Genomic DNA, 27,084 nt, shown 5'->3' with positions numbered 1-27,084 from the left:
TGGCACCAATGGTCCAATTGACTTGCATAAAGTGCGACATCGCTAATCTTCGCCCGCGCCGGTTCGACGATTCTGAAAACACTGATAAAACCGGATTAATCGGTCTTCGTTTTGCGCTCGACTGCCCGCGCGATAATTCGTAACCTTCCAACTCGCAATCTTTTTGCGAGTTTTTTTTTTTTGACATACTGATTAGATACTGTATTTTATATGTTCTCACATTTGCTTCACTTTTCCAAGAAACACGATCACAAAAGATTTATTTACATGTATAGTTTTATTTATTGTTTATAGTTTTTATTTATCGTGACGAAGTTGGTCGCATCGACTAGAATTTAAAATCGCGCGACTATATTCCCAAGAGTTTGATAAAAAAAGAAAAAAAACAAAAAGAAAACAAATAGTTCAGCCTACATATAGTCCACACGATAAAGACTTTATTTATTATATATATATGTATATATATATATATATATATATATATATATATATATACACCACCAGTTGCGTGGTAAGCGCAAGCGAAATGGTAACAGAAGTGGCAAATTTCCGGTTCTCTCCCCTTCTTCGTCGCCAAGGTTCGTACAAAAATCGAAAGCACATATACGTATGTATGTATGTATGTACACACGTCGGGGTACAACTACGGAAAGTAGAAGGAAAGGGAGCCTTAGGGAAGTTGTTATCTGGAGTAATAGGTTCCGGTTCCTGTGTCGCTTCCTGCTCTCCATCCGTCATCCTGTGATTCTTTCTCTCTCTCTCGCGTAGAGTTCCTTCTCTCACTTCTTCGCCGTATGTTACAAAGAGGATATATCGTTACATGATTCCTCTTCGTTATTCCAGCATTTCCGTGTCCTTTTCTTCCTTCGATTCGTGCCGTTTCTCCCCTTTTCTGCGCGATAATAAACATAGAGAGAAATCGCGAAATCAAATTATTATTAGTAAATAATTAATATTTTATGTGTACGTGTGTGTGTGTGTGTGTTTGATACCAACACTATTTTGCGCTTCCTCAAACATTTTCTCAAAATCTCCGCGGTTTTTGATTGTTTAAGATTCATAAGTGGTTTCAAGAGATCTGTTATTATTTACGTTAGCATTTAGATTACACGTTGTGTGCACGTCCTTCATTCCGTGTGCATAATGACTGCTGCACACAATACATATGTCCGTCGTTTGAATATTCCTGTATTTTATTTTTATTTTTATTTTTTTCCATTTTTTTTTTTTCACTTTTCGCGCGTCTCTGCGTTGATGGGCAGTGTTTTGTGCGGTGGTCGCTCACGGTATCATCAGCATGAATTCACGTCAAATCGTCCACGCGTCGTTCGGCATTCGGCGTCAGGTACGACGTGGAAAGACGTCGTTTTGCATAATGGAACGTCAAAGAACGAAGGCGCGCCGGCGCCTCTGTGCATCAGTGACGCATGATCGACCGCCTAACACGCTGTAAACACATTTTCGGAGACAGTCAAAACACCCGCTGCAACCCCGTGCCATATTCCCGTTTATCTGCTCGCAAAACGTCGACGACGGAGTCGCGACGCGCGCCGTGGATAACGTGTGTGTATTTGCATGTTTCTCGCACACGGGCGCGTGAACATCTTCAACGCACGCGAACGCCGATGTTTAAAGCGAATAACAATATTTTGGATAACTCGAAACTGAAATCGCGATAAAAAGTACAGCGCGAATTTATAACGTGTGTCGCTGCAGATATGTACAATATATATATATATACAGTTGTGATTGCAACATAAAAAGCACCGTCAAGATTAAAAATTCTTGTAAATGATGGACGTAACATAATTTCCAGAAAGATAAATGTCTAACGATCGAATATGCATCAATGATCGGACATTTATTAAAAAAATAAATTAATTAAAAAAATTATAAAAATAAAATAAATTATTAAATAAATATTAAACGTAAACACACACATTCCCAAATGTAAATATATATGTATATTTACATATTGTTATTATTTACATATTATATATATATATATATATATATATTTGCATATTTTACATAAATATTAAATATTACGTAACAATTCTCATTTTGAATATTTTTCAAGATGTTCTATTTTTAATGTTTTTTGTTTCTAACTTTATGTACATGTAAATATTTTGTTAAAATTATTTTTTTGTTAAAATTATTTGTAATCAATTGTCTGGCCTGTGAGTACCTACTTGTCCGGTCATTGAAACCATTTATCTTATTTTCTCACATCGTTCGAAGATAAGTTTTACACGAATTGTTTCTCCCGCATCGTCATGTGACGTATGGAGATGAAATTGATGATTTCGGTATCTTTCACGCGTGTGATGTTAACGATTACGCGAATTATCGCGAATTATCGCTATATATAATCGCTTGCGCGCGTATCTACTATATAGCAACGCCGACATAGGAGAATGGCTAGATCACGGCTTTCGCGCTAGACCAGATTAAACTATAGTCCGTGCGCTTCCGTCAGCGGCTCTAAAGCCGCTTCTGCCGCTGCGGCGGCACAATGCAAGCTCCGGCAGCGAAGATCCCTGGTATAGCGGCGGATAATTTGATCGGGATTCGCTACTCCACGATGTGCCGCGCTCCTGCTCCTGACATACGATTTAATGCGGGCCCTGATTGGTCCTTGACTAAATCTTCCAAGACCCGCTTTGACGAGTACGATTTCGCTTCTAATTATCTCGTTAATAGTCACTTCGCGGGAAGAGATCCGCGAGGGGGGCTCGAGACGCGCGTTGCGTGTGTCTCCCGTGGGTATAAGAGATAAGAGAGATAAGATCGATTGTGTGTTGCGCATAATTGTACCTAATTATTGTAGTTACTACGGAGTGTATCTGTAGTAACTACAATACTTACGGGCACCGACGGATTCATCAACGCGCGAGCACTTTTGCACTGTTCTCAACGCTCAACAATTCGAACGAGATCTCTTTGTCACAATTTTTCGAAGAAAAATCCACGTCCGCGGCGTTTCCTCGCGGCGGAAAAATTGAACGAGAACACGGGACACACGCGATTGTATTTATTTTGCGTTCGGTCAAAGTCAAATATAGACACACGCGTTCAATCTCGCGACTCAAACGCGTGTTCACCACAGTCAGCGCGGTCAGTCGGCGGGAAATATTATGTCCATTAGTAGATGGGAGACTGGGGTTTCTGGCGAGTCGCGCGCGCGATATTGTCACCGGCTCCACTCTCGATGCCGATGACACGTGAGCGATGGCCATACACCAGTTGACCATTGATTAACCACATTATTAGCTAACCGCCTCTTCAGAAGGCAGCGCGACGCGCACATTCCAGTTGTAATTTGCGTTGCGCCGGAATATGAATTCACGTGGCGTGAGTGCGTGTTGCGCGATTCTTCGCGCGCATCGCCACAACTAAAGCACCGCGCGCGCGCGCGCGACGCTCTATCTAACGAACGACGATTGTGAAATAGAGTCGCGGTGATAAAAAGATTTCGCGCGCGTGTTGCTGTAACATATACCGTAAATTGTTATTTGGAATCAACGGGAGTTAAATTTAGTATCATTGCAACAATATTTACAGAAGTTCACGCTCGACCGGTCGCGGCGCTGCGTCGCGCCGATGACGGCGATGAGCGTCGGTGCGTGTGCAACGTGAACTGCGAGAACTCGTGCGTGAACTCAATTACGGACGTTGGGTCCACGCTGCCTCGGTTTCGAATTAGTTATGATTCGCGAACCCGTGCTGTTAGTCCGATGTCCGTTAAACTGCGACAAACGACATTCCTTCAATTTCGATCATCGATCGTTTTAGCACGATCCATTGATGACGTGACTTTCGGTACGTGTGACGCGACCGCACGCAGCTTTTCGCGCGTCTCCCGTGTGTTTCAAACACACTTCTCGAGGACTATCGCGACTCGTATAAGCGGCGCGTCGCAATGAAAAGATAAATTTCTTTTTATTTTTAGTAAACAAAAACAAATAATAAACTTGTCTGTTTCTTTCTCTCTTTGAACTATATAAATAAATATTTAAAAGTAAAATATTTAAGAGTAAAACAATTTCGAATTCGAATTCGAGTATATTTTTGATCGTCATCAGCCAAGCTTGGATAGTTAAATTCCCAAGCTTATCTAAGCTGATGATGATCAAAGATATACCGATCGAAATGTTCGCCGACGCAAATGCTTGATCGCGCAATTTCACCGTTGAGAATTTGAACGTCTTTATAAAAATTGAGAAGGACAGCGGAATAGAGAAGAAGGGAGAATTGGAAAGATCGGGAGTTAGGCGGTGTTCTTCGTGCGCTCGGTCAGGATAGCCGCGTTAGAGGCTTATCTACCTGAGGTGAGGTAATACTCCCGACTAGTATGCATTTAAACGAGTGCATTATCCGCGCGCATTATCCGACGTTAACGATTCTTTCGGCGCGGCAATATGTAACTGATTCATGTGCGCGTTCACGTTGGTTCGAAACGAAATTGTATCGAGCGCGCGGTATTGAAAAATAGAGAAGTCTCGTTCTCTATTTGGACTGAAAAAAAAAAATGTTGTATAACTCGGCGGAGAATCTTCCTCCGTGTAAAATGTTGTAAATTCATCTTTGATGAGTTCGCGTCGAAGAATCCACGACCGAAAATTAAGCGGAGTAACTCTCGCGCGCAAAGATCCCGGAATGCGAACATCAAACGTTCGTTTACAATGGACGGGCATAAGTGATTTTCTTTTCTTCGTGAAGAACAAACAAACAAAAACAAAAGAAATCGGCCGCCCCTGCTCCCACAAGAAGTAATTTCTCACGTTGTCGGAGCCGCCCCCGCGAGCGCTGTCACACCGTGTCTCCCGGTCGATTTGTACTTCTGTATCCTGCGCCGTGCGCACAGCACATCCGGGGGAGGACGCGCAGCTCCTCATTAGCATTCTCGCGGGGATGGGAGGAGGGGTTGTTTTTTCTTCCGCGATCCTCCGTCGCGCGCTGTGTCCGATCGGGAAACTAATTATCTAACGTCGCGCCCTTAGTCTTCGGATCATCCATCCTCGCGCTGGTTGTGCTCGTCCCCCCTCCCTCGGAGCCTTCATCTAGCACTGCCACGATCCATCCCTTTAACGTCACCCTTTCCCGCGCGTGATACACGCGCGTCGTCTACTATCCACTCCCTTTCGACTTGCGGGAGCATTTTTCAAAAACCTAGACTATAAACGTAGTCCACGGGATTCAATACCACTCTCGACCACGTGCGCAAGCACAAACAAGGGTGGCGATCGGTCGGCACATACGAATGTTTTTTCTTTGGCTTTTTTTTCTCTCGATCTCCTTGCTTCATATTTACTTTGTCTCGTAAGGAGGTAACTGTCTCAATGACCGAACGTGCACCAATAACCGGACATTTATTAAAGAAATCATTATTGGGAAATAATTATTAGAAAATATTAGAGATAGAGAGAATAATTCAGTGATTGGTTGTTAGTTTTCACTGATGAATTTTGCTTATATAAATTGTTTTATTTTTCGAACATATTATTGTTAATAGTTTATATTCTCGAGGAGAGGAGGGAAGAGAAATCCCACGTGTACTGTATTACTGTATAAATATTGTATGTTTGCAATATTATAAAGAGAGCGAGGGAAACAAATTATTTCACATTTTATTAAAATATATGATGAAATATACGAATCGTACACTATGATTCTTCATGAGAAAAACATCATTAATCATCTCTTAGCTCGGTGTACTCGCACTTTCGTGACCTGCTGCCGAGACACGCCCTACAATACTTTTGTCATTTCCGCGTGGTTTCCCGTGGGTGCTCCCGATATATCGTCACAATTCATTAGAAGACACGCCAGCACAAATATGTACATATACATGTATACATATATGTACATATTGTACATATATATGCATTGTATATATATACGTACTTTTATATATACGTTTTATATTTTATATTTTACTTTTACACGCGTACTTTTTTTTTGCTTTATATATTTTTATCATCTTTCTCTAAAGATATTTTAACTCAGCGGAAGATAACGTAATTCCAAAAATAAAGTAAAAATTGCCGCTTCGCATGATTGATACGAACTGATACGCGTTTTATTATCGAAGATAAAAGCGAAAGCTGTGTTTGTTTTAATCGCATGACTCAGCAAACGGTTTTATCCAACGTTGGTTTTTTTTTTTTTTCCCCAGGAATGGAAGCTCTCATGTCTGAATTTTTCAACGACACAACTACCGCGTTTTACATCATCCTGATAGTTTGGCTCGCCGATCAATACGACGCCATCTGTTGTCACACATCGCTCACAAAGAGACACTGGTTAAGGTAAGTGATTAATTTTTTTTTCTTCCTGCCTTCTTTCCAAAATTATTAATATCACATTTTTGCATGACAAAAGAGGCATCGCGGAGGCATCTATCTCGTAAAAGACAGAATGATTGGTAAAGCATTTAATTAAGAGGGATTAAGGATATTCTACAAAGTAATGAGCCTCGTGTCTGTCGCGGATGCCAACTCGCGAAGCGATTTTCTTCGCTTTAATCCTCGTCTAAAACCTACGACCATTTGTCCTGGCGCTTCTCTTTGGAACAGAATGTTTTGATAATTATTTTTATAGTTACAATATTGCAAAACAAAAAGACGTGTAACATATCGTTCGCGACAGAATTCTTTTACGCTTATCTCACACTCGATCTCGTAAACTTCCTAATAGCCTAATTAAGGACGTTGGTTTCTCTCTCTCTCTCTCTCTCTCTCTCTCTCTCTCTAACAATCCGCTGGGAACACGTGATGCACCTGATGCTTCCGATCATTAAGCGCACCTTTGCGGCGCGATTAAGGTGAACTCAATCATTAAAGGGGGGGACTCCATTTCCATATGAAGGGCAGAGTCCGCACGTTGATCTTGTCGCTATATAAACGCACCACGATATCGATGCACATTTCGTAAACATCGAACGGCAATTCGCTGATTCAACAATCCGGTTGATCCTACACACGAAAACGTCAAAGCGAAGCGAGGGCTCACCGAGAACTTCGCAATAGAGATTGCGAAAGCTTTACGCTCAGTGTAGCTTAGACCTCCGGGAGGGACTGTGCTACGAGAGGCAATTTCCCTGGACGAACGAAGGGTTAGAATGGTACATTAGAGACATTAGGTAACGATTAAACAAAGCTGTCGCCAACGACGAACTTATACTGATCCGGGAGTTGCGCGCGGCGAATCTAGTTGCTGAACGTTGGCGATACCGACGACGCAATGGACGCAGATTACGTTATTATCGGTGTTTCACGCGAGAAACGCTGAAATTCTGAATTATAACGTCTCAGAGATCTGCGATAAGAATCGATATTTTTGTCCCTCGCAAACAACTCTCTCGCGCTGATACTTTTTTTTTTCGCGCAAAAAATACAATTTTCAAATGCGATTTCGTGAGAGATTTGTTATCGAAAAGAGATCTCTCAGATTTTAGCGATCTCTCTTTCTCTTCGAACAATTCAGTCAGTCAGTCAGTTTTCTTTCGTTTTCTTTTTTTTTTTTTTTACAGGAGAGTTTGCTTCGCGAGAGAAATTTATGCACAGTCTCGCGTCTCCGATTTGTATCGGTTTTAGCGAGAGCGTCTCGCGCCGGGCGGAATCTCTCCCGGGGTTTGTAGTCTCGGAGTGGGAGATTGGAAACGGATCATTAGAACCGGCATTAGCAACAATTAAATAGATCTGACGTCGGTAATGGTATTCGAGACTCCGAACAGCCGAAGTGCGCGCGTCGCGCATCCTCTCTCTCTCTCTCTCTCTGACTCTCTCGCGTCGGATCTTCGCAGGACGAGTCTTCTAATACGGGATTTACACTGAGGTGTAATTAGGATCAATTCTAATCGCGTGAGCGAAGCGCAGCGCCTCGGCTGGGAGTAATCGAGATCGTTATCGGGAGCGACGCGTGTCTGCAAGACAAATCAAATTGTCGCGTTGAAACGCATCGTCACACTTCACCCTAACGAAACGATTATGATGCAATCGTTTCGCGCGCGCGCGCGCATACGGCAACGAAAATGTTCGAGAAATGTGGAAATTAACTCGATTGTGAACAATTGAACTTACATGTTTTACACGTTAAACGCGACAACGCGAATTATATATTGTACGGTGGGAGGGGGGGTGAAATGGGGGGGGGGAGTGCGCAGGTATAAACTTACAGAGGTTTAAGCGCGCTAAATGTGCTTTTAGTAGAACACCAATGAGTTGCCCTATCCCTCGTCTGTTTTCACGCGTCATTCGCTTTTAATTAGAAATCCGACTTCTGTGTTTGCGCACTAGTGGCGGTTTAATTCGATACACTCTATACATTTGACTGTCACGATTTCCGTCATTCCGTGGACAAAAACTACGTATGTGCACGCGCGGATAAAGGGAAAGTGTGTGCGTTGAACAGAGAAAAATCTGACAAGCGATGTTTACGGATTGGTTTTTCGTTCGCGCGTTACTTTCCGCTATTTTGTGGCCATTGTGGCACACGAAATACGTATCGCACCGAGCTTCGTAAGTTTGGTTGTTTCTGTCAATGTTATTCTTTCTCTCTCTTTCGGTAAAACAAAATTTTTGAAGTTGAATCAGAATATAGTGTGTGTACGCGAGGAAGAAAATTGCGCGCGAATGGAATAGAAATTGCTAGAGGCGAGCAGAAACTTCAACGATCGCGAACATCCCTCTTCTTCGATATCGCGATATATTCTCACGTATTTCTTGTTCGTGCGATACACGGGGGATGATGAACCGTGTTGAAATGGGATTGATTAAAACGCGTGGCAACGCGTGGCCGGAGGAATTTACAAGCGCGGCCGTTGCCGACGTCTTGGGTGTTGTTAGACGCGTCGCCACGGAAAAGAAGTTTCGCTATTATGTGACCTGCAAGAAAAATTTGACGAGCCTACTATGAATTTTTCTTGGCCAGCCGTATACTAACTAATCTTCTTTTGCTATTCCAGCAAAACTTTTTTCCATGCGGTAATTGAAAGGAATGTATTTTTAATTTAACTCGAGCAGAGCTTCTCGAGTGAGGATCGCTTGTTCTCCTCGGGTTCTTTTTTCTTATTATTTCTCGATAAGGCAAGTCTCTCAGAACCGCTTCTCTCTCTCTCTCTTTCTCTCTCTTTCTCTCTCTCTCTCTTTCTTTCTTTTTGCTTGTTTTTTCGCAGAGAATTAATTTTTGATGTTTATTTACGCTTACGATACAAAACACGACGAGAGCGTCGAGGAAACCGCGGAATTTTGTACGAGGAATATCACTGTTACGAATTTACAATGTATTTACGAACGTGCATTATACTAGTCGGTAATTGCAAATACATAGCTTCGAGCAGAATCTCAAGTTTTAAACAAACTTGCTCGCAATAGATACGAGGAGTCTTCGCAAAACGAGAAGGAGTTGAAGTGAATGGATCGTTGAGCATGATGGATGTTCTCTCGCGTTCTTAATCTTTAAGACGGGACGATTAAAATTTTCAGAAATTTCCGTCCAAATCGATCAAGGAGATTACAAAGGAATATATTTATGTGCGCGCGTGAGTTTCTTCTAACGCAACAATAAATCTCTTATCGCGAAAAAGAAAAGAAATTCCGTATGACGCAACAGTTGTACCAGGGCAAATATAATATTTCATAGACATTTATATTTCATTGGAAGTAGCTCTGTATATAATTTTTCTTATCGGTTGTTGAGCGAAACACTAGGCGCACAACCGACGTTATTGTACGGAAACATCCGTCTTGGGAGAAAAGTTAACTCACTGCCAGACACATATTCGGCGGTAATATCCTTTTCTCTCATTTAACGGCGCGCAGTGTGGTCAGGCTTTCCGCGCTGTTTCTCCGCACCTGCGATTATTTCAACCCTCTTGATGGAATTAGGATGTGTCCACTTTACGGGGGAGGGAGGGGGGAGATGGCGACAGCGCGCGGTCGGTGAAGATAGAGAAAAGGGAGAAACGTTTTGCGATACGTTGCGCGCCGTACCGGGGGGTTGCCCGTGAGGGACGTGCACTTTACTTTAGATCCGTAACGCGAAGAGAGAGAGAGAGAGAGAGAGAGACCCGGATCCCTCGCAGTTCGCAGATAGCGCACGTTCGGTTCCATTTCAAGCCGGAACAAGAGCAAGAGAATTAGAAAGAGAAAGAGAGAGACTACTCGCGTTGTCTTTCGCATTCGTCCCGTTGACATGTCTGAAGGAAAACACGTGTCAGTGAGAGACAAAGGTCGAGGTTATTAATAAATGCGCGTTAAAACGGGACCAAGGTGACGATCAAGCGGGCGATTTAAGTGACAAAAAAGAACGCACGCAGTTGTAAAAAAGTCACACAGAACGGTAACAACGCTGATAAATTTTGACATCGTCTTTAACGCACATTGTATAGAAGTTGAAGCTGAAATAAAGATAAATCTCTCTCTCTCTCTCTGTCTCTCTCTCTCTCTTTTTCTCTCTCTCGACACGTCAATTCGTTTTTGCGGGAACGAGAGGAGCTAGCGATACGTAGCGACGGGACGGCGTAAATTTCTATATACTCTACACACCACGAGGAGGAGCTTATATTCTTTCATGACTACGACGACGACGCGGCGGCCGCGCCGCTCTACGTCGATCGACGGCGCGGCGCGGCGCGTCGAGTGCTTACAATCAGCTGGGCTTGTCCGCAAATAACACCGGAGGATGATTATGATTGAATAAGGTCCCGTAATTGAGGCTATTGAGCAATTATATAAATAACACACGACCCTCGCGCGCGTATATACACGCTCGTGCGCGCGCGCCTGCCCGCGTTCGGATGTAGACACTCGTAAACACATAGCACGAGTGCGGCGGCGGCGGTGGCGGCTGCGTGGGGTGTTATTTCAGCGTTATGGGTGAAGGGTGGATGGGTCGGGGTGGTGGCTCCGCCGTCGACCGGGAGCGCCGACGAGTTGGGTGGAAAATTACAGTGCAAACATAACGTATACCGTACATATACATATATCTACGCCATGCGGCGAGAGAGGCCATGGCGTGGTAGTACATCGCGCGAGCGACGGTGTTACAATCCGCTCGCGCGTTAGGCGGGGCCGATGATCTCGAATTGCTCGTACTCGGAAAATCCCTGAGCATCGCGAAATTGTATTATACCGGAGAGTTAAATCGATTCAAAAACAGTGTCCTCGCGATAAGCACTTTCCTCGTGCCGCGTTAAATTGATCTCTAAACGCCCGCCCGTTGACTCGAAGGTGCACACACGTCATAGATACATAAATGCCTCCCTCGTCTGCGATCTATTTCTGACGATCGATCAATCGTCCTCTCATTCGTGCGAAAGAGCAAACGGTTTTTTTGTTCACAGATATTGAAAAAAAAAAAAAAAAAAGGTATAGACAAAATCTCTTCTTCGTCTCGCGGTGAAAAACATGAGATATAATTCCGTAATTATTTATAATTCTCTCTTCTGTGAAAGATAATACGATTTCACACGTGTATAGATGCGATGTATCTTGAACAAAATAAAAGCGTGACGAAATACATGGAAAAGTTATTTCCTACGTAATACGAGAACGTCCACACAATCGGTCTCTCTGTGTGCGTGCGTGCGTGTGTGCCCCGGAGGGAGATACCTTCATATTCTATATCTTTTAATCCTTCGGAACGATCCTAGGCCGCTCCTCTATTTTACGAGCACACTTCGATGCAAAGCACAACCTTTTCTCCTGTATTTCAATAGCGACAGGGGCAAGAGGGGGGCGGGGGTGAAACCTTAAGCCGTCGCGCGTCTGTTTTATTCGACTCGCGGAAACGCGCGCCCCTGTCTGAAGAACTATAATTAGTTTCTCCGTTCTGCCGATATTTACTTTCCGAAGGTGGACATTCCCCGCGGCGCGGAGAGAGGGTGAGAAAGAAGGAGGGACGGAGGTGAGAGGGAAAAAAAAAACGGAGACTAACGCGAGCTCGATATCCTGGGAGTTGGCGTTTTAATCAGGGTGTCCCGTTCGTCTCGGATATCTTGGACCGAGAGGGAGAGAGAGTGTGTGTGTGTGTGTGTGTGGGTGGGTGTATGTGAGACAGACGGAGAGCGAGTGGGCAGCAGAGGGTGGTGAAAAGGGGCAGGCGTCAGACAGGCGCCAGGCGAGCGGTACAGGCGGTCGACTCCCTGACGGCCTCTTGATGGAACCGGAGAGCTGACTTCATTTACCGTTTTCTCACCCTCTTCCACCCCCCGATCGTACGATTGGTCGCCACTTTTGTCTTCGCGGCAGGGTGCCAAAACACGCGCCACGGGGGTTTCCGCGTTGCTGCGCCGTTCTATGCGACCTATATACGTGGGGGACATTCGCGTGTCTCGCACGTGAAGAGGATGAAAGAAAAGAAGTTGCCTGTCTGTTGCTTGTGGAAAAACAACGTGTACACAGCGCGTATATATCGAGTTCGATTTCATTCGCGACTGTTAGAGTCTCGCTCGTCTCGGAGTCATTAGAACTCAAATCACCCCCACGAAGTCAAACAGTGACATTGGTGTGACGTGCGTGACTTCGCAAATTATTTTACGCGTAACGATTCCGATCGAGACAGAGGTTTGTTAAAAAAAAATAATAATAAAAAAAAAAAATACATAATTTCGAAATTTTATACGTTAATTCGCAAACACATTTGTTCGGTTAAAAACCGTTGACAAAACTCGCTGTACTACAGTCCCGCAACTCGTGATTAATATCCGTTTAACCGGCTCTACGGGTACGTTTTACGGTATTCCAAAACGAAAAGTCGGGGGTATTTGCCACGTGACAAGCTGGCATGATTAATCGTAAACAGCGGATAGAAAATTAGTCCTCGCGAGATAATTACCGGGTATAATTAATTGTCTTGACTCCCGCGCGGCCGCACAGTTTCGGAATACCAAACAGGACTTGTCATCCGTGTTTAGAAGAACGCGCCTTTCGACTAAAGGCTCTCATTATCCCTTCGCTTTTCTCAGTTATTGCTTTACTCTCGCGTGGTAGAGCGCAGAGTTCTCGCAAATGTTGTTAACAAAATCTCGTTTTTTGGTTTTTTTTGGGGGGGGGGAAACGCAATTGCGACAACAAGTGTTATTTAATTGAACATCAACGTGTTGTATCGCGTTAAAAGATCTCAAAGAGTTCTTTGAGATTTGCGTCGGAGAGCAAGCGTCGGTGTGAAGTGAATTTCCTCCGCGAAACATCTCATTCTTCCGCAGGAGACTTACTACTTATTTATTTTCTACGAAACGTCGCGTGCCAATCCACACGCGCTGAGGATCTTCCTTTGATATTCGAACATTCTTCTTTGGACTTTTTTCGAATTTTTTCTTTTTCGCGAAGAAAAAGCTCCAATTACGAAATATCGGGATCTTTGAGGCTTTCGCTCCGTTCCTTCTCTCTCTTCCCACGTTTCTTCTTATGCCAGATTGATCGATAACGTGCGAACCTGCAAAGAGAAATATTCGAAAAGACAGAGAGAGAGAGAGAGAGAGAGAGAGAGAGAGAGAGAGAGAGAGAGAGAGAGAAAGAAATGTGCGAGACGAGATGGTGGACTCCGAAAACGGAGTACACTTGTTCATCATCGCGGGATACGAAACTAATCGTATTTTGATACCGATAGGGTTAATCGATGAGGTAATTTCCAGTCCTCTCGCTGGAATTACAAAGCGAAGAAAACATCAATCTTGCGTGTGGAAATTGCGTTCGGCCGTCGTCGGTCGGTGGTAACGCGCAGCGCGTTGTAAAAATGTGATAAAACCGCACCGGATGTTTTTTTTCACTTACATGGGAAGGAAAAGAGGGAGGGAAATCGTTAATTTCTCGACATTAAAAAACATATTATTTTTTATTACGCTCGCGGCTTTCGCGTTCGTATCGTCGGGAATATCTCCTCCCTCCCCGCGAGAAGTTAGGGCGAAGAAGAAATTAACAAAAAGAGAACGAAAGACATAAGAGAGAAAGAGATGAGCGGGGGCGAGAAACAAAGAGATTGCAATTTTGTGACCCAAGTGCAGCGGTTGTATGCACGGAATGCCGGCGCGCGCTTATAAAATTAGGAGATAATGAGAATTAACGACGATGACAGCAATCCGCGCGCGCGCGCGCGCGACCGAGCCTCGCCTTGATATCGCTTTCTTCGTGTGATCGGCGTGTGGCCCTTCCTCCCTGCCACACGCCGCCGTAAAATGAATACAAATCTACATTGTGCTTTAACTTCTAATAAAGATTACAAATGGCAAGGTATTTTTACATTTAACGCGCGACGAATTTTCGAAGACAAATATCCGTTTATTCGTTCTCATCTCTCCGTTACATTATCGCGTCTTCAACGTTTTCTTCGCATCGGTCGTTCATAGCGACTTCGCTTGGGCAGCAGCACGGAGAGTAATTTTATCACTACTCGAAAACTTCGGCCACTTTTCTGGACCGGACCGCTTTCAAGCACCCTCGATGCCTTCCCCGCGCTTCTAAACATCTCCTCTTAGCCGTTTAACGTTAAATCTTTTTCACTCTCGTTGACTCTCGCTTCTCTCGCGGATAACTTCTTTGTTTCTTGCCGGGAGAAATAAAAATTGGAGCTGTGAGATCGCGCGCGCGCGCGCGCGGAGTCACAGTATTAAGTTCCGGTATTAATTTCGAAAGACACTTTTGTGTGTGTGTGTATATATATATATATATATATATATATATATACTCTCAATTTCTTTTTTTTTTTAATTACAACACAAGTTTAGTTTGCGCACGGTTCGTTTCTCAATAATAATTATAATTGAATCTCTCTCGCGAGTATAACAGAAGAAGAGATCGTCACGTTTGTGAGAGCGCCAAAGTTTCATATGAGAAATTTAACATGCGCGGATTTTCTTTATGGCGAAAAAGCAAGCGGGGAAAGGAAAGCGGATGCGTATTAATTCAGCGTGTCATTAAAACTGGGTTCCGGGGCGTGTGTTTGCCAAAGGTTGGTTTTATGATGTTGTCAAAATGAAATTTCCATTCGGCATATGTAATTCAAAACAGCTTTTTGAGCGGAATATAAATATAGTCTTTGCCGGCGCGTACACACATTTTATCAACATTCTCTACAAAGTACATTTCAGGAAAAGAAGTTGCAACATATAGCATGTATATATATATGTATATAAATAGATGTGTATATATATGTGTGTGTATATATATATATATATATATGTATATATATGTATGTATACATATATCTGTCATTTGATATTACGAGGCAGCGGACAAATGCAAAATTTACACGAGGATTACGCGGGAAACGTTTATACGGTTATCCGAGAATTCGTGTGACTTTGAAACTGTGTTTACTCAACACCGCGTGCAGCAGAAAAGGGATCGCGTTGTGAGTAATTGCACGCACAGAGTTAGATATTCTTTATCGAACTCTATCGCGATGTTCGATGTCGAACAGAACAAAATGCAATGTTCAGCGAAAAATGTTTTTACAAACAAACAAACAAAAAAAAACAATAACACATAAACGCGACACACGTCGACGCACCGCGATACAACAAAATAATTCGATAGGGCGTTTCGCGGGATGTCTTAGAAACGCGTTCGCAAATTCGAATGTGCAAACCTTCGCATCGATAAAACCTCGGAATCGATAAAAAAAAAAAAAAAATGGCAGTTGGTAAATAAAATGAAAGCAGACCGACCAGAAAAATATAATGCAAGCGTAAATACACGATAAATCTACCGAGGAACATTTCCCACGATATTTGTTTCAGCGTGTTTCACCGTGATTCCCTTCTCTCTCTCTTGTCGATTCCATTTGTATTTTTATCACATCTATTTTCACCTCGTCTGTTTCGCGTGGCCGTCGACGCGTGTTCGCCCGCTACTAGTCCGTGAACATACCATACATATAGTTAGCCATTTATGTATCTCAAATTCTAGCAAATCCTCGCTGAATCTGCCGCTGAACGCAAATGGCACGTATAGACAGTTTCACACGAGATCGTACATTTTGAGATTATAAGTTTAATTGGTATTTGCGTATGTGCGTATTCGCGTGTCCGCTACAGAACTCATTTGCGATGAATAATGCAGCGAATTTGTTTAATCCGAATACCATTAGTGGGGGTACGTTTTGTTCCTAACGTAGGTACCTCCTGTGTGCGCGCGTGCGTGGTAACGAGTGACAAATTATTCTCCGTGGGATAATTATTGTCTCACTTTTTTACACACACGTATATTCTGTGTGAATATTTATAAGCTAATTTATCTAAAATGACATCCCGCGATTCTTCGGTGTAAAATTAAAAAAAAAAAAAAAACAAAAAAACCATGTTGATTAAACGCAGCTCTTAGAACACGCGTAACGAAAGTTTATTACGTAATTTTCGTCGTTTAAATATTGTTTCTTTTTTCCTCTGTACGCTTCTGTACGCAATATCGTGTGAGTTTTCAAAATTGAAACATATCTCTTTTTCTCTCTCTCTCTTTCGGTCTCCGTCTTTCTCGATCACAAATAATATTGTCTGACCGCCGGGAATTCCGCGCGTTTCATCGTAGTTCGTGTATTACGTTTACTTCGATCTTGCGCGTATACTCTCTGGCCGCGGCTCTCTCATATTGCGCGGAATCACTCCCGTTGTGAGTGTAGGCACTCATTTATGTACCTGAAATTCCGGCAAATCCTCGCGAATCTGGTTCGGCGCGCAAAAGGCACGCAACGACATATTCGCTCGATCGCGGAGGTTCGCCGCCTCGCCTCCGCGTCCTCCCCGTCGGGTTCGCGCATGGACAATTTCATTACTCGTATTGGGGGGTTGGTGACGCGCGCGATACACGGTGGCGGTGGGTGGATAGCGCTGGTGGGTTGTGGCGGTGAGCACAGTGGCGTGTGCAGGGCGAAACTACACTATTAAATGGTGTCCTGACGGGCGCCAGTTAGGTGCAACCGTGGTATAGCCCATTCTCGTCGTGTCACTCCGAATCTATTTGCATAGTAATGGCGCCCGCGCGTCGTCGCTTCCTCTTTCACCCTCCCCTTTACGTATAAATACCGCTGCAGACTGTCGTAGGAAGTATGCTGGCCGTCCCGGTATCTCTCTTCCTTTATTCCCTTCCTTCCTCCTTGGAAGATTTCTAGAAGCGCCTCGCCGCTTCTCTTCGCTCTCTGGAAAATGCTCTACTTGTTGCGCAAATTTAAAGAGTCGATGCTAATCTAGTTTTTAGATTAAGTTCTTTTGCATAAATTTTCGAACAGCGGACGAACAGTTTTCGGATGGTAATTTTCCATTCGCAATGTCTTTATCTCAGCGGTGTATTTGTCACGTTGAGGGGATTTGTCGTCTTGAGATTCTTCAACAATCGTCGAGAGAGAGAGAGAGAGAGAGAGAGATTGGCGGCGTACTATCTTCGTATGTACGTCGGGTGGTAAAGAGATGAGGCAGAGACTTCGCGGAAGAGAACAACACAAACATATTCGTAACGTGAGGAGTTTAATAATAATGGCGTTTCGGAAAATGCGACTTCGTTGCGCATGTCTTTAACCTTTTGAGAACGATCGTCGACTACAGTCGACGGACGCCGAATGTATGTGTACGGCCGAGCGTCGACTGTAGTCGACAATTGCCGAAAGCAAGTTCGATTGTTTACGTTCCTTAGTCTGAACACTTCGTTGTAGGTAGTTTTTGTATCAACTCTTGCGTCTATCAATTTCTCAATTTAATACGTTTGCTTGCGGCTCGCGGCTAGTCAAGTGACGTTACGCGGCGGACGAGCGCCGTACCGAAAGGGTTAAAAACGTAACTAAATTAAACGGGACAGGTTGTGTTCACACACACACACACACACACACCACACACACATTGATACCAGAAGTTAAAAAAACAATAATAACGTGCGCGTAGCGCACACCTGTGTTGCGCTGGTAGAAATAAATTTTATTTTATAAAGTGAAACATTAGATAAAAAAAGTAATATGTATATATATAAATATAATTCTTTAGAATTCTTGCAATTGAGGTAATCGGTCCGATCCGCTTAGCGCGTCGTGTGATCCCGTTCTCCTCTACACATACACATATGTATATATAATACATGTATACGATATACAGTCAGTAAATATTACATGTATATGTGTGCGTGTGTACATGTGTGATGCGTATTGGAGTTTAGAGATAAGTAGACGGCGCACGATCGTTCCTAATTGCCTCGACGTTTAGACATGCTTTCCCGATATATGTATTAACTGTTTATTAGCTGATAATTATTGTCGACGTTGCTATTCTCGAAATCTCAGCCGCCCCGTTGCTTGTTAAGGAACTTAAGGAAAACTATATCTCGCGGAAACGCGTAATTGACGCCCGCGCGTTACAACGCTTGTTGAAAAGAGACTGTGGTAGTGCTTTATACTTCTTGAAAAAAAAAAAAAAAAAGACTGAGGACATAAATCGAGCATCGCTCTCGCGTTGTGAAAATAAACAAATGCGAAATTCGCAGTCGAAACAGCTGTGAATGGAAATTAGCCATCTCGCGAGAGATTGTTTCAAGGTGAGGAAATGCTTTCCGGTTATAGTTTCCGGGTCTCGAGTTTAGGACTCGAGTTAAGTGAAGGAAGTTACACAAACCCTTCCGTCCTCTCCGCCTCCGATGTCGCGCGCGCGAGAGACGACGGTGTTTGCGATAATTAGAATCTTATTGAAAACGCCACCGGTTTTCCTCCGAAGCGAGACAAACAGACGCGTCAGACGCGATGCTCGCTGAAGCGACTAGGCGCGATTCCAATTATTCGTCATAATCCTAATTATCTCTTACTTTTGACTCGTCGCGAAAATCCGCGCGCAATGTTCCGTCTCGACACTGCACGGGAGCGCATCTTCTCTCGAGAGAAGGGGAGAGGAAAGGACAAAGTTCGCAATAATTAGAAAGCTCGCGAAAGGAGCGAGAAACGATAAAACGTGTATAGAACGGCGATCGAGGTAACAATAATGATGTGCTCGCTGCTTTTTGTTATAACATTAATTAACTATGACTGATTGCTGTTTCTCTCTCTCTCACTCACTCTCTCACTCTCTCTCTTTTTCTAACGTTTCTAGAAAACTAGCTATCTTATTTCTCTGTTATGGATCAACGAACAGAGAAAAACAGAAAAGTACTATAATGAAAGTTAATTACGAAGGAGTGATTGCGCGAGAGGAGGGGAAGAGGGAGTAGAAAAAAGTATCAAGAAATTTTTATCTCTCTCTCTTTCTCTTTTTATTTCTCTTTCTCTCTACTCTGTGTTGCGCTATCCCTTTTCATTTTCTTCGTCTTCCGCGTTGCCAAGATACCGTCACACCCAAAGGAATCGAAGCTTTCCTCCAATTATAAGAACTCGGTCGATCCGTGTCCTTTAAGTCCACCGCTATTCACGCTTCTTTCCGCGCGCATTGAATCAACGAGAGATCCCTAACTTCCCGAAATTCGCACAGATGTTATTTTTGTCACAACTACGAGTCTTACGAGCAAGGGATGTCACCGGTGACCTTGTTTTCTCTCGCAGTAAGTAACAATCTTCTGCGACATGGCGGAGATTGATGAATTTTTTTGACGTATAAATGACAAACGATAGGAAATTTATAATTTATGTTTTCATTTTTGCGATGGAACAAATTTTTGTCTTGTTAGATAAATTTAATACTGTGACGAATGTACAATCTCGGTATCTAAATATTGAAATGACTAACGCGAAGATAGAATGCTTCTTTCCCTCTCCCTTCTTCCATATTTGTAGACGGAAATCTCGCTACACGTATAGCGCGCAAGTATCGTCAAGAAATTACGACTTGTCTCTCTCTCTCTCTCTCTCTCTCTGTCACTCTCTTTCTCTCTCTCTCGTGTATCCTGAGCGGAATCAGCCCGCGCTGCGTGGTATACAAGTTTCGCGAAATGTGGAATTACATCGTCTACTTGTCTGCGCGCCTCGGCACTTTGCCGCCGTAGAACTAGCATATTTCTCGAAGCAAGAGCCGAGAAGGTACGAATTTCTTACTCTTCTCTTGACAAGACTCGAACTTTAAAGGACTTCATTTACTCGATTCGAAAACTCTTGCTTTTCGTCTCTCGCGCTACGCTTCTCTCGAAGAGTTGTTCTCTCTTCTGTGATCCGCTATATACTTGTTTTGATGACGATTGGCTATAGGACTCCAGAGGCGGACGACAGAGAATGTTTCTCAGCTGCGCGTGTATAATTGCGTATAGATTCTCGTCGAAAATAAATTTTTTATGTCAGATTTTTCTTGCGTAGGTGAATATAATTGAATTGTTGGAACTTTAACGTGGGACGCTGCCGAATAACAACCGATTTATTTAGAGATGTCCTGCACAGACTCGAGGAGGAAATATATTTTTAAGTAGTTCAAGTTTCTCTCTCTCTCTCTCTCTCTTTCTTTCTATATATATATATATATGCACATGTGAGCGGCCAATATAAAAGAAATCCGAACTTAGGTGGATTAGAAAATAATAATACTGTTTGGTTTTTTTTTTTCTCTCTCTTTCTCGTGTTTCTCGTTCTCGATTGCCAGGTTCTTAACAAGATGTAGCGAGAGAGGAGCGCACGGCGCGATTTCACATCCTGAAATCGATCAGGCGTGGATTTCTCATAATTGGTAACATTCGGCCCCGCTGCCGCGACGCTCTCTCCTCACACCGACGCGCGACGTTTCGTCTCTTCTCTTCGACGACGACTTCTCCTCTCCTTCTTTGCCAGGCGATTCGAAACGCCTCGAGCCCGTGGCGTCTTATCGGGTGGCGTTACCATGGGATCACAGAGCGCGCGCGGTGTGTATCGCCATGAGATCTCGTTACTTTCCCGATTTCTTACGTAATCGAGACGCCTCGCTGATTCGTCATTTCGCGGGGGAGAGAGAAACCGTCCGACGACGCCGATACTTGTTAACGAGTGATGTTCCCTTTGCCCCGTGTAACGAAGGGAAACGAGAGAGGCGAAAATAAAGGACGCGTATAAGAGAGACTTGCACGCGCGCGCACGAGCGGAGACGTAAAGTTCCGGCCGAGAAAATTTGCTGTATCTCGTCTCGTAATCGATTTAACGCTTCACGGAGAAGAGGTTGAGGTTTTCGTTTGATAAAGTATAGAAAGAAATCGGTAGACGGAAAATAATATTTTTCTAACATATCGCGCCGCGCGATTTGTTTCGTCGCGTTAATTAACGTATGCAAAAAAAAAAAAAAGAAAAAAAAAAGAGAAACGCGGTGTTGTTTACACGCTTGTTTCTTCGATTTTTTGATTAGTCGCGAAGTCAACAATTATTATTGCACAACGCTGCCAAACGCGCGAAGGAATTTGCGGAATAGTGCCGCTCGACAAAAAAAAAAAAATTACTTTGTAAGCCGAGAGCGTTGCTGTGAAAGATTCCGACAATTCAGACATCACCGGGGAGAAAGAAGAGAATTTTTCTATTTCTGCTCTGTGCTTCCCCCTGCTTTTTTTTTTTTTCTTGCATCTCGGCATTTGAATTCTCGTCGACGCGGATTCGTGAAATCGAGGTGGAAACGGATGATCTCTGCAAGTTAATTTGTAACTTGAGCATTCCGTCCAGAAGTTCGGGGGGTGGTTTCTAGAGGTGGCTGAGGGAAACAGCGCGACAGGACGATGAAGAGAGCGGGGGTGAGTTCGGGCAGGGTACACGGTACCTCGGGGTTGTTTGTTGCGCTAATGCCTAATTAGTGGAGTGGTATCGCGTCGCGACGAAAGCCGTAGCCGTCGCCGTCGTCGTCGTCGTCGTCGTCGTCGTCGACGCCGTCGCCATCGCCGGCTCTCTCTCTCTATCTATCTATCTATCTCTATCTCTATCTCTATCTCTCTCTGTTTCTGTCTCTCCCGCTCTTCCTATCGTGAAATTATCTCTCGCAAGGCGGAAAAACTATAGCGGAGAAGATCGCGCGATGTTCTCTTCTTTTTTCACTTCCCGCTGTTTTTCAATTTTTGCGCAAGATAATGCCGTTTCTATTTTCTGTTTTATTTTCACGTTGGTAATATACTGTCGTTCGTTCAGTTTCACTCGGATTTGTGTCAATAACAATAATCGAACGACGTCGAACTAAATATTTCACCGTCGACCAACGATTCGAGACACACCATACGTTTACACGCGTTCAGCGTCTTTACGTATATTTATTCATACGAGAATTGTGTATGTGTGTGTGTCTGTAATGCGTATTTCTCTCGCTTGTGTGTAACGTAACCGTTTCAAATAAAAAGGTAATACGATCTTTTTTTGGAACGAACAGCGTATCAACTTAGACGTGCTTGCGCAATGGGTGTTCTCAGAGAAAAAGATTTCCGACGGTGCGAGGTAATGCACTGTCCGTGTCACCGCGGCAGCCCCCATCGATTGGCTCCTATCATTTCGATCTGGGCACAAGCGACGCTTATCAGCGGGTAGTAACATTCTACGTTTAAGGCTTTAATCATTTTTTCAACATTATCGAAAATTTTGATCGGACGCTATTTTTATATTTGGTCGACATTACATTTTTTTTTTTTTTTTTTATCGCGTCGAAGAAACAAAAAGAAAACTACAAACACGTGTAGCGTGCCATTCGTTTACGACATTTCAAAGCTCGAATTTGCACGCGCGCGAAGATCGGGGATGTTTCTAAATAGTTGAAAAGGACGCGCCAACTCTCGTCGTCACGGGCGCACGACGACGTCGAGAGACCCGTTCGTGTCGGCTTACACGAGCTGCCTGCCAATAGCCAGCGATCTCTTAAACTCTAATTCAGCCACACCCGACCGCCGCAAAGTGGCCACTACGGCACCTACAAAGACTCGTTTTATCGTTTCGCCGCCACGGTGAAGGGAAAATAAGCAATTCCCCCTTTATTTGGTCGCGACGTAGTCGATCCGGGGCGAAACGCTCGGGTGTCGATTTGCAGTCAAGTTTCGACATTAATACTCATTTCCCGACGGACGAGGCGAGTTGTTCTGTAGTTCTTTTTTTTTTTTTTTTTGTTTTTTTTTCCGAGTTTCCCGTTCGCGAACCCGTTTAAAATTACGCAGAAATATATTGTGACGTGAAAGAAGCTTCGCAAATGCAATCATATACGTACACGTTGTTCTTCCTTCCGGATGGACAATGAAGTGAAACGCGTTCTAACTCGGCGGTTAATAGTTTCATTGCGAAAGCGTTTCCCGAAAGGAAGGTCTCTCGCAGAGACAAAGCTGTGGCAACATTCGCGAATGCGGATTTCGCGTTTGAGGCGCTCACGTGGCAGATGAAGTTGCCGGATTACGAAACTATTGTACGAACCACGTGTCCGCGCGTGTCGATGGGAAGCAGCACGAAAACGGGCGTCGTTTTAGCGCACAGAACGTGTTTCTGTCAAGTTCCTCGCCGGTGTAAGATGAAATATTAACGATATCCTCTCTCTCTCTCTCTCTCTTTCTCCTTTCCTTCTTCCTCCGGTTATCAGATAGACGTTCCGAAATTCGCTTTACAAGCCTCACGAGTTCGCATCATCCGTGCAATCAACGCGCTCTCCGCAGGGACCGTATAAGCGGTCCGCAAATCGTAATTTTGAGAAAGTTTCGGAAGCCGAACGACGTTTCCGATGACCGCGTTGAGACACACGCAACGGTTTTGGGATTTGGATGCCTAATTCGATGTAGCGGTGTGGCAGAGTCGCGTGCTGCCAAGATGATCTTATCCTACGAGCGGCTCGCACAACGATTCGCGCGAATCTCAAAACTCTCGCGAGATAAAACCCACGCTCGTGTTTTTAACACTGATGTGATGTATACTTTCCTCTTTACGCAATTTTACGCGATCGCAGCGAGAGATTTCTTTAACAATCGCCGATTGAATTCCTAGCCGAGTGCCTTTTCCTTCCGACGCGGGAGAATTGCGAGAACACGTACACTTCCGGCCGGGCGAAATCCGCTGAGCGTGATAAAATGATCCCTTCCGAGTGCGGCGGCCGAGTAAGGCGCCGTTGAGGATCATTAATCATGCGATTTCACCTGCGGACGAGAAAGAAGAGGGAGAATGGGCATTGAGAGGAGACTCTCCAAAGACTGCGTCCGCCCGCCCGCCCGCGGCACGTTTATTGTTACGCCTGGCAGGTTTATCCGCTCTTTAATGCAGCCCACCGCGCGGTGTTACGTTGCTTTTATATATATATATATGTATATATTGTATATACGAGCTCTCGTCTCTGTGCCGCAATAATATAGAATAGGACTCGAAAATCGTTGCTTATTCCGCAAAGTGCGGGGATTATCGTGCGCTCTGTACGGAAGATGCCTCGAGAGGGAAAATACCACGACAATACTGACTGAACAATGTAGATCCTGCGCTCTCTCTTTTTCTCTCTCTCTCTCTTTGTCGCTATGCGGGGCACACGCAGCTTTCTTCTGCGTTAGAATTTCGATGGGAGATGTGGAAGGATACGTCGTTCCTTTCCTTCTCCACTGATTTCTTATCCAGTGGTCCAAGGCCTGCGCGACTATTCCCCGACCGGCTGGTTTATGCAGCGCGAGTTTCGCGAGGATGACGCAAAATAAGGTAACATCACACTCGCCTACCAAATATCGAAGCGAGCTTGTCCAGGGATATGTGTTACTTTGACGGCTCCTTCTCCCTCTCGGACCGAGAGCGTAGGATCCTGTAAATACATTATCCAGATTTACCGTCGACAATCTGCGGTTCTCGGGGATATTCGTGTCACATGGTCGTGTCCCACGACGTTTCCCTCACCCGGCTCCCGTCGACATCGTCGTCGTCGTCGTCTCCTCTTTTCTTATCTCCGTCCTTTGTTGTCCCCCCATCCCTCCCTTTCTCTATTATAGCCGTAAACTCTCTTACCTATTTACGCACCGCCTCTTTGGCGCTCGCCCCCGTATACGATCCCGGGTGTGTTTACGCCGATATTATTTCATTTTCCGCTAGTCCTTGGCCGTCCCGGGACACGACGAAGAACGGGATCGGCAGCAGAACGCGCGCGTTTCTCCCATCGGACCGCAATAGGGGGCATAATTTTATTTACCGGTGCACGACCGTTTCCGACGTCTTGACCAAGATAAAGAACTCTCTCTCTCTCTCTCTCTGTTCATTTACCGGCTGTTTTGTCGTGGCGTGTTCGAAATGACATGTAGATTTACGTTTAAGTGCGATCGGCAGCGATCGCCGATTTTCTCAAAATAGAAACGTTTACTTGCGATTGCTTTATTTTTTAAAGATTTTCTAAGATTATTGTATACTTCAAGCGCGAGTGTTCTGACGCATTTAGAGAAGCAGCATCACGTTATTCGCGTTTAAAGCCAATATATTTGTTGTCTATGATTTTATGTGACGTTTTTACGATCTTTAGGAAGATTTTTCGATGGGTCTATCAATCCGATCGCACGACAGCAACGTCGTTGTCGTCGTCGTCGTCTTCGTTGTTGTCCTCTCTCTTGGCGGTCAGAGACCGATATATTTTCTCAGCACTTGGGGCTTTCCCGTGAACAGAACACTACGCCACCTTGAGAACGCCAGGACCCTCCACCAGCTTCTTCGGATATATTCCCTTACCATCGGCCATATCCATCCGGTCACGCTGGGTTGACCGCACACGCTCTCACTTACACATACGTACTCCCTTCCAACCAGGTCGCGGACCAGCATCCTATACCGGGTGGCTCAGAAGTTATTTTCCCTCTGTTCTCCCTCAGTCGGAGAACTTCAATCACGAGAGTTGTAAATTCCATCGGGTGACTCAAAGAAGTCAGTCTCTCTCTCTCTTTTCTCCCTCGGTTACAGATTTCAAGGTGATTTTTTTATCGATTTTTTTCTCCGAGCGAAAGATCGATCGGAGAGAATCGAATTAGCTTTGTAATTCACATCATTATTAACATCTCTGTTATCTCGCGCGTCGGTTGATTTGGTATTTAAAGTCTTACTCTTGTATTGTCTAAAAGCGCGTAACTTTTGCGACATCCCGTACATATATACGCACACACATGTGTGTGTATATATATATATACACATATATGTACAAGTACTGATACTGGCTGCGAGTTTCGTTTCATCTTACTTGTTGGATAGGGTTCTTCGAGTGGCTAGAGGAAAGAACTTCTTTCTTCCTTCCTTCCTTCTTTCCTTCTTTCCTTTCTTTCTTCCTTCCTTCCTTCCTTCCTTCCTTCTTCCTTCCTTCCTTCCTACCTTTCTTTCCTTCTTCCTTCCTTCCTTCCTTCTTTCCTTCCTTCCTTCCTTCCTTCCTTCCTTTCTTCCTTCTCTCTCTCTCTCTCTCTTGCTGTCGTTCTCCCTTCTTTTTCTTCGAAACGCGCAAGGGATTGTTTGCACTCACCTCTCTTCCATCGCTTCACCTACCTTAGTCCCTCGGTTCCGTCTACGCCCCGCGGGATCCCGCCACCCCGTCGTCCGGAGCTCAGATTGCTTTTATACCATGGATTGATTGACAATATACTTACGTTAGCCGAGTGGACCGTACAGTTATGGAGACGGCTACACCCTCTTCGTCTTCCTTTTCCCACCCTGTGCCACCGCCGTTAAAGCGCGACCCTCTTCCCTGCGCTGGAACATCGCCGCAGGATCCTTCCACTTTCTTTCCTTCGTTCTCTTCTCTCTCTCTCTTTCTCTCTCTGTCTCTCGTTCGCTCGCTTGTATAAAAGTAAGCGATTTTCGATAGATATTGCTGTTCGCAAGAAAACACGAGCAAATCTCTTGGACAAACACGCACGGTTTCACATCTATTATATGCGCGCGACAATTAAAATCTCTCTCTGTAAAAGAACAATAATTTCTATTAGAGCGCAATGTATTTTATTTTATTCAGACGTTTTTCTTTCGAAAGCGAGAGATCTTTTTTTTTTTTTTTGGAAGGGTTTGATTTATTTTATAACGTACATATCTTTCCCGTACCCCTCTGTCGAAACCGTAAATATGTCACGCGTGTGCCGAAACTGATTGTTACGAACTGCATTTCGACGGCGAAGATGAGAGACGAAGCACACCCCGGTGAATATAATCCTACGATCTCGCGATCTGACGCGAGTGCCATATTCCTCGTAAATTCATGACCTTTCCACGAAGAAGACCGGAACGGGATGA

At 44.2% G+C, this 27,084-nt stretch overlaps 1 protein-coding gene across 1 annotated transcript in view; it reads left to right on the top strand.

Moving 5' to 3' along the window:
* LOC109853180 (membralin) overlaps positions 1-27,084 on the top strand; it is a 49,874-nt gene that overhangs the window by 11,063 nt on the left and 11,727 nt on the right. The window contains exon 10 of the mRNA XM_020425030.1: positions 6,182-6,314. Within this exon, the coding sequence (XP_020280619.1) occupies positions 6,182-6,314 (133 nt within the window). The remainder of the gene's footprint in view (positions 1-6,181; positions 6,315-27,084) is intronic.

The sequence above is a fragment of the Pseudomyrmex gracilis genome, unplaced genomic scaffold, assembly GCF_002006095.1.
Source record: "Pseudomyrmex gracilis isolate BER0280 unplaced genomic scaffold, ASM200609v1 scaffold_44, whole genome shotgun sequence".
Lineage (NCBI taxonomy): Eukaryota > Metazoa > Arthropoda > Insecta > Hymenoptera > Formicidae > Pseudomyrmex > Pseudomyrmex gracilis.
Note: the sequence above shows the minus strand (reverse complement) of the source record. Positions and strands in the feature narration are given on the sequence as shown.